General features: G+C 36.1%; 1 protein-coding gene across 2 annotated transcripts; it reads left to right on the top strand.

The window, feature by feature from the left end:
- The first annotated feature begins 327 nt into the window (after positions 1-327).
- On the top strand, positions 328-1,369 carry LOC116159350 (transcription factor Adf-1-like). 2 transcript variants are annotated; one of them, XM_031472310.1, is made up of 5 exons: positions 328-409; positions 462-602; positions 654-801; positions 856-1,049; positions 1,096-1,369. In XM_031472310.1, exons 1-5 carry the CDS (start codon positions 382-384, stop codon positions 1,308-1,310), a joined length of 726 nt encoding a protein of 241 aa, XP_031328170.1. In that variant the 5' UTR covers positions 328-381; the 3' UTR covers positions 1,311-1,369. The 2 variants fall into 2 exon arrangements, with proteins under 2 accessions (XP_031328170.1, XP_031328169.1); XM_031472309.1 differs by having other exon boundaries at positions 462-801.
- Positions 1,370-8,995: the final 7,626 nt, after the last annotated feature.

The raw sequence follows: 8,995 nt of genomic DNA, 5'->3' as shown, positions 1-8,995 counted from the left end.
ATCCTACGTTTTTACGAAATAGTATTCAGGAATTTCGCAATCGGTTAGGGTACTGCTTGGAATGTGAAGGAGGGCACTTTGAACATTTGTTATAACTTATAATTAAATTCATTTTATTTATTATTAAACAATTTTTCTTCGACTTTCGACCGTACACGTACATAACCTAAAAATAAAGGCTGGTTCAAATGTGACTCGCAAATTTCTAATACGTTTGTTTTAGTTGTGAACCGCGCATATCCTTCAGGTTGATGCGTTTTTTTTAAAATGGAACATAGGGAAATAACATTGCATGCAAAATCGTATGTTCCAATCTAAGATAAACGCACTGTATATATTATATTTTTTCATTGTGATTTAAATTTTGTGTGTCGTTAAATAATGGATGAGGAATTATTAGTTATTGAAGGTCTATATATTTAGTTTATTTCACACATGTACTTAAATACTTACAATTCCAGAACATGTGGATGTTGTAGGGCTGCTAATCGAAGTCATACAACAGTACGAGTATTTATATGACTTAAGTCATAAAGACTATAAAAATACAAAAAAAAAGGAGTTAGCATGGAAGGAAATCTCAGATATAACCAATGTAAGTGGTTCGTGTACAACTACTGAGCGAGTTTTGTTATTTAGTATTTTTCTTTTAGTGGAAGATTGCATGAAGCAATGGAAAGCTTTGCGAGATCGCTTCACAAGGGAGAAGAGAATGAAGCCTTCTGGATCTGAAGGAGCCGAATCATCTTGGATTCATTTAGAAAAAATGGCATTTTATAATAATTGCACAAGGCCAAGAAAGTAAGTTCTGTTACTTTATAAAACACAAAATTTAAGCAGTACTTATATTTTTAGAACTCACACTTCCACTATATCAGTTGTGAAAGATTCGCCATCCTCATCCCGGACATCCTCCCGATCCTCGGTATGGTCTGGGATAGAGACAATTCTCTCTCCACAATCGGAAGAAGAGGCAATAGAAGAAACTGCTGACCAAACAATTGTTAATGAAACGGCATCAACACCGATTGCTTCAAAAACAAAGAAAGGTAAATAATACATGTAGTGTTATTTTATAATTTACGCAAATTTCAGTACAAAGCAGTACATCAAAACGAGGTGAAAATGAACTTGCCGAAGTTATAGAAACTGCAAAAAAAATCGCCTCGTCACTTGATACGCGTGCGATTCCACCGAATCAAAATCGCACTTTTGTGGAGTATGTTTACTCTCGGTTGAGTGAAATGCCAAGTGAACAGGCGAAAGAAAAACGTCGATCTATGCTACGCATACTGGAGGATTTGGAGTGATAAAGCAGCACTTAAATTACTGTAAATAAATAGTACATATTAAACAAATTATATACATATTTTGGGAAGTTTTCTAAATCTTTATGGGTAGCTTTCAAATTTACACCCCCACATAACCTGTTATGCTGTGAGGGCATGACTCATACCCTGGGCTAATTTATATATTTCACAGAGAAGGGCTAGATTCATTATTAGCTGACTTGTTTCCTTGGAATTGTGTTATTATTTTTCGTTGATAGTTCTATAAATTTTTGTATTATGGATGAAGAAAAGGTGTTGCTTGGCTCATTAGGAATTGTTTTGTGCGTTTATGCAGCACTCAGACTGCGTAATTATAGAAGATCTAGACGATATAAAGTTAGACCTATTAATAGGTTTCGAAAAACGGCTGGTAATTACAATTATTATAAGAAAATGAAAACAGGGGATCCGGAACAATTTTTCAAATACACAAGAATGACAGTTCCTGTGTTTGAAAAATTACTTAAAAAAGTTGAACCATTAATCCGAAGACAATATAGGTCTGATGGTATATCGCCAGAAGAAAGACTTGTAATAACATTACAGTAAGTGGCATGTTCTTCAAATATTTCTTTAAGTTGTCAGTTTTGTTTTTCTTAGATTCTTATCACAAGGCAGTAGCATGCAGGTCTTGGCATGGACTTTCCACGTGGGACATACCACTGTGCATAAAATTATTTATGAGACTTGCGTAGCTTTATGGAACGTTTTAAGTCCCGAGTATCTCAAAACACCGGAAACTCAAGAAGAGTGGTTGGAAATTAGCAATGGTTTCAATCATAAATGGCATTTTCCACATTGCTTAGGAAGTATAGACGGGAAACACGTTAATATCCAAGCTCCTCCTAAAACCGGATCTCTCTTCTTCAATTATAAAAAAACATTTAGCATTGTTTTGTTAGCCGCGTGCGACTACAAATATAAATTCACAGCAGTCGACATTGGAGCATACGGATCACAAAGTGATGGAGGGGTGTTCAAGAAAAGTATTTTTGGACAACAAATGGAAGATTCCCTAATGAATTTACCAGTACCAACGCCCTTGCCGGAAAGAAATGATCCGATGCCATACTTCTTTGTGGCTGATGAGGCGTTTCCTCTCAAACAATATATAATGAGACCATTTCCAGGGAAATTTTTACCAATTAAACAAAGGGTATTTAATTACCGACTTTCCAGGGCTAGACAGGTAATAGAAAATACCTTCGGAATATTAGTCGCTCGATGGCGGATCCTGAAAACTACGATAAATGCTAAGGCGGAAAATGTAGATGAGATTGTGAAAGCAGTTGTTGTTCTTCACAACTATTGCCAAACAGAATTTTCAGGATCTGATAACATTTACTGCCCATCAAATTATGTTGATACAGATGGTGCAAATGGTGCATGGAGAACCGAGCAGGAGCCACTAGGATCTGTTGGACGATTAGGTGCTAACATTACTACACGTTACGTGTATTCTGTAAGAGATGCCCTTGCAGAATACTTCATGTCCGATAAAGGTAGAGTTTCTTGGCAGGATAGCATTGTTAATTTATAACAAAACATTCCTATTTATTTCTTGGAACATATCCAGAACACTTAGTTATAGTCCAGTTTATTTTAATTATAGAATGTTAGTTTATTTACATGTTTATAACCACAAATACAGATTAGATTATTATAGGTTATGTAGTTGTGTAGTTCATTTCAAATAGTTGGTAGTTACAATGTCAAGCATAAAATGAACGTCAAGGAGTTTATAAATCGTAAGGTAACAGCAAACGCAAACTCCAACTGCAACTGAACGGCAACGTCAACTGCAAACTGCGAACGTAAAGTTTATAAATCCACCTTTAAAGGGCTAACGCGTTCCGTCGCAGCAACTATTTCCTCGTCCGAAAACTGACGATTTTGTTGTACTAATGAACAAATAACTATTTTCTGAAATATATAGTTATCTTAGAGCAATTAATAAACAAAGCATTTTCCCTGTCATATGTAATAAAATTATAATTGCATCCTTTGCGTGTGTTTGATGCGTATCAAAATGGGTGATAGCGACAGTTCGAGATACCAAAGTGAAATTTTGGAAGCTGCAAGCGATTGCGACCCTGTCCATCATACGGCTTGATATAGGAGCGTTTGAGAGTAAAAGTACAATAGCAACTTCTCCGCTGCACAGATTTTAATAATGTCAAATGCAAATAGGTTCGTAACTGTGGCTTCCAAGACTTATATGTTACAATGCTGTACAATTATTAGAAACTGAATTACCGTAATTTGGATGGTAGGTATAGTGCTATTGTGTTTCGGGTTTAATGCTGGTGTTCTGGTAGGTAAATAATGTAGGCAATAAATCTTCCTCATGTTTGGTTCTACACTTAAAAGGTCTGCAAGCAGCAAAGGATTGGAACGTCAAACCTATAGGTAATTTTAAATGTGAACATTGTGATTAATTGCAAAATGGTGTGAAACATTCTAGAATAGTCCGAAAATGAAAAAACGCAACGTGATGGCCCAAATCCTGATTGGGACGAAGACAGAATAGACGTTTGTATCAAACAAATTACTGTTTTCACACATAGTTTCAAATAAGTACAGTTTGACAGATGTGGTACATAAAGTAAAGTTATGACAGAAGCGACAGAAGTGAAACTTTATGGACGCAAAGCGACCATAAATCACGCTTTGTGATGATACCTAAAAAAGAAGTATAAATAAAAAAATATCGTTCATTACAAACGTCCGAAATGCTTCTTTCCGTGCTTGCATGAATTTTAATCGCTAATTTTTGCATTATAGGATTAATGCCCTAAACCAAAGAATCAATTACCTTAAATTAGTTCATGAGCTGTTAAGTTTCCGCAGGACATTTAAAAGCAAAATTATGAACTGTGTATCTGTAAAGGATGTTGCGAAACTTTAAATTTGTGAACACCATACAGCCACGGCAAGTTTAAAAAATTTATACACAGCGTTTTTGTTATTTTTAACCATTCCTGTAACTACGGCTTCTGCCGAAAGGTCATTTTCAAAGTTAACACTAATTAAAAATTGTTTGAGAAGTTCAATGTCACAAATAAGGCTAAGTAACCTGGCACTTTTAAGTATTGAAAACGACAAAGCTCGAGCATTAAATTTAGATCATCTAATAGATGTATTTGCCGAAGCCAAGGCCAGAAAAAAAGATTTTTAGTGTTTTAGGATCTCATTATTTGCGTTATTGTTATTGTGTTAATGTGTATTTAGTGTACCTATACATTACTGTAACAATACTAAAATAAATTGCTAAAATCTTTATTTTTTATTTTTGGAGAAAGGCGCATTAATTGTTTTGCTACCCGGCGCATCGTACTCTAGCGACGCCACTGATCTAGTGGCTGGTTGCATCGATTCAAAAAACGTCACGGAATTCGTGAGCTTACCATTTAGGGCGAAAATCTCAGTGCTGATGGAGAAGCGATGGTCGAATTTTGTTATGAGCTGGAGTTGGAGACCATAATTACAGAAAATAATCTGCAACCTTCTCAAATTTATAACGCTGACGAAACCGGATTATATTGGCGAGCAATTCCTACTAAAACTTTAGCTGCAAGTAGTATAGTGGAACGCACCAAATTTAAAGAATTCTTTTCAACATTACACCAATTGTACGTAACTTAACCTAGAGAGGTCGTTGCGCAAAACTAAACGTTCAAACTCGAAATCTCGAAGATAACCCCTTACTTTCGTTCACTTATCGATTATGGGGCCATTGTATTCCTAAGTGTTGATTTCGCTGCACGAACCATTTTATAACTACTGTAGTTTCGCCTAATTATTTTTAGGTACAAATTTTAATGTAAGGTCGTTAAGGTAAGCGTCGTCACTTGTCAATGTCCTTATGTAATTAGTGTGTTTATTCGTTAAGCGTTTCTCAACATAAACTACAACCAGCATACGTGGGTTTTATTTTCCCCCCATTGCCGACGAACCGAAACCAGCCCTGCACCAATAAGGGTGTTCCGCTACAGTAGTGAGATGAGTGCACCGGGATATAAAAAAAAGTAAAGACCGGATAACAGTGTTGTGTTGTGCATCTGGCGAGCATAGACTGAAGTTGACTGTGATTGGAAAGTCCAAACATCCCCGTGCTTTTAAAAATATGAAACCACACAATCTCCCAGTTCACTATTATAACCAGCAAGCTGCTTGGATAACTTCTGAGATTTTCCAAGATTGGTTTCATAAAAAGTTCATTCCTGAAGTACGGTCTTATTTGAGAAAGGAAAAGTTGCCACAAAAGGCTCTTCTTCTTCTGGATAATGCTCGTTCTCATCCCAATGAGGCAGTCTTAAGGTCTGACGATGGAAATTTCTTTGTTCTTTTTTTTCCGCCCAATGTTACATCAATTGCTCAACCAATGGACCAGGGTGCTATTGAAACAATGAAACGTCTCTACCGAAAAGAATTTATATGATGAACTTGTTGGATGAAGTTGATCTGATGAAGTTTTGGAAATCATTCACGATCAAAGACGCAATTTTTACAGTAGCAAATGCGTGGTGTGGAGTGAAAAAAACGACTTTCAAAAGAGCTCTTTATAAAATAATGACCCTAGAGGAAGATGAAAGCATCGTGGATCCTGATGTTGAAGAAACAACCATAACCGAACTAACTGAATTAGTGCGCAATACCGATGAATTCAAAGAAATTGGTGACACTGAGATTCAGAAGTGGACTGAATGTGACAAAAATGACCCAGGCCATCAACTTTTCAGCAACGACGATATCGTCGAAGAAGTTTTGAATCAGAACCAGAATCCACAATATGAGTCATCCGAAAATGAGTCAAGACGAAGAAAATGATGGGATGGTATCAGTAAAACTGGTAACTAATCGAGAGGCTGAAGAAGATGCCAACGTTCTACTAGACTATTTTGAGCAAGGAGAATCTTCGGACCTTGTAGACATTTTAAACTTGCGCCGAATACGTCAGAAAATAAAAATGGATCGAAGAATTTTAACACAGACTAAAGTGACTGACTTTTTTACAAAAGCATAGCCACATATGTATCTGCTTTTATACATAAATGGAAATTGACCGTCCGCAAGGTTTTTAATTTTCTTACTTAGTGTTAGACCTTATCTAGAATTCTGTTTTTTTTCATTGTGTTATGAACTTTTTTGTAGAATTTATGGTACATACCTTAGTTTGATTTTTTTCTTATATTTTTAGTATACATACGTATGCCTACCCTAAGAAACAATAAATTGTTTGGATTATCCGTGCTTTTCAATTATCCGTGCGCCATCCGGTCCCATTGAGCACGGATAATCGGGGTTCTACTGTATTATTTTATAGGTTGGAACGTTAGATATCCAGTCTTCAGCACCAGACTCAGACGATATTGAGCAGGAATCTATACCACATTTACTTGTTGTTTCTGTTAATCAAGTAAGTAATTGACTAGGTGGTATAGGACTAGCACTAGGGAATTTTTTGTAGAAAAAAAAACATTTCTTCTATTAAATGTTGAATACAACTTATAAATAAGCATGTATATATGTTAAGTATTAATTAAATTAATTTTAGGATTCAAAAGCAAAGGAAAATGAACTTGAACCCGATGAAGATGATGTTTTATCTGAAAATGAAAAACCAGAAGAGCAGACATACTTCAACAAACCTGACAAAGACACAAACTTAACTCTTTTTTTTAAATTTCACCCAAAACAACCTATGCATAAGGTACCATTTAATCGCCATATATAACATTCTTCGAGAAATAATCTACTTCCGCGCTCAGTAGGTACGTAATGTACTATCTTCACATTATTTTGTTATTATTGTATCTTCTCATTTTTTCAGTGCCCCGCAACCACAGTTAGGAGCAAAGACGATAACAGCACGGACCTAAGCGTAAACAGTAATGACTGGAATAATTATCCTTACTGGCATCAATCATTTGAAGTTGTAACGCAAACCGTAACATCCGAACAACAAATTCCTAAAGAAGATGTAACTTTATTAGTAAACTCAATCCTTGACTGTTGTGAGACTCAGCCGTTACCAAATAACACCAATACAGAAATTTTTGAGCCTCAAACACGCAGAAAACATCACCGTTCAACATATAACAGAGAAGATGTATTTGGATGTTGCGCCCGATGTAACCGGCTGGTTACTTTCCAACTCTCTTTACCGTCTCTTCTTAAAATCCTTTATTTGGGGGTGGTTCTTCTTATAAACATTAAGGGTTGTTGGGCGCCGGCTAACTTCAGTCGATAATTCTTCTGGCCTCAAGGAGAGGGGAAAGGATAAATAAATAAAAATCAATAATCTTTATTAAAACCTGTTGGGTTCTTTTTGTCTTAGAAATCGCCTTTTATCTGTAAGTAATACATATTAAAAAAAATGGGGGTGAGGCGGTACACTCCTGTGAAAATAAAGTTAACTCATTCATACGCAAAAAGTCACTGCATATAAAGGAAAACATGTATTTATTATGTGAATTAAATCAAAGTATTTACTCTCAAAACCGCCGAGTACAGAAAAAAAATTAATTCGTATTTCATAAATTATTATCCACTTTAGTCGAAAGTCAACACAAAACTGCTGTAAATGCGTGTAGTAACGCTTTCAGGTACGAGTCGTTAAAGTGAATGCAAATAGTGCTGATAAGCACTGAATTGAACGCAACACTAGTAGGTAATTTAAATCGTCTTTACAAACATACCAATTTATAATAGTGTAATAATAAAAATACTACAACGAAATAATGAATTGACCACGATGCGAACTACAAGGAAATAATAAATCGACAACGAGGCGAACTACAACGAATTATTGTCTACTAATACCTCTAGTTCATAAGTGCACCAGGACTTGGAGGTCACTTTGTCGCACGATCGATGTGGAAGGCGAATGAATTCAGACCGCCCACTGCAGGCTGCTATTCGCTTTTCAGTTGGACCAATCACAGGCAGGCTGGTTTTTCTTGATCTCAATTTGGTACTCTCCAGCTGGATTGTGCACGTACCGACAACGGAACACCGACAAGAAATTCTCGTCTGCAGTAGTCTGGTAAATTTTCAATTTTCTTCGGCGCGCTGTAAAGAATCGTTTTCGTCTTCTACGCTGGCTCAATGGAGATTATTTCACTCGGTTCTTTTGCTTGCTTTTCTTATAAAAGTCGCCTTAACGCTTTATTAATCTTCGCGCTTATAATTTGCGAGCGCGACTGACATAGATGTTGCTCCGTAAAAAGGCGGCGGGCAACTCCTTTTTGGTGCTTGAAATCCCCGTATTTATACTTTCTCACTTTGTATCCACTGACATCAATTCGCGTTATCGCGCAAACTCGCACATGTATAAATAAATAGTTTGAACGCCCGTGACTTAAGCTTTTGACACTTTGGCAGCGGTAGAGAATAGACGGATTTGAATCGCTCTACTAGCTCTCAATTAATTATTTACAATGACTCGGACTTTGACCTTAGCGTTAATACTCGTTATTTCTATGCAGTTTTGTACCCTAATTTACCTATTTACATACGATGAATGCAATTCTATTTACGTCGCGATATTTACTTATATTTAATTCTCTTTCTGCGTCATAGCGGCTATCTTTGAAATGCACATTCAGCTACAATAACTTAAAATAAACAATTCTCCTTTAAATGCATTCCCATTCAGTCAC

This window comes from Photinus pyralis, unplaced genomic scaffold (assembly GCF_008802855.1).
Source record: "Photinus pyralis isolate 1611_PpyrPB1 unplaced genomic scaffold, Ppyr1.3 Ppyr1.4_LG1, whole genome shotgun sequence".
NCBI classification, from domain to species: domain Eukaryota; kingdom Metazoa; phylum Arthropoda; class Insecta; order Coleoptera; family Lampyridae; genus Photinus; species Photinus pyralis.
Note: the sequence above shows the minus strand (reverse complement) of the source record. Positions and strands in the feature narration are given on the sequence as shown.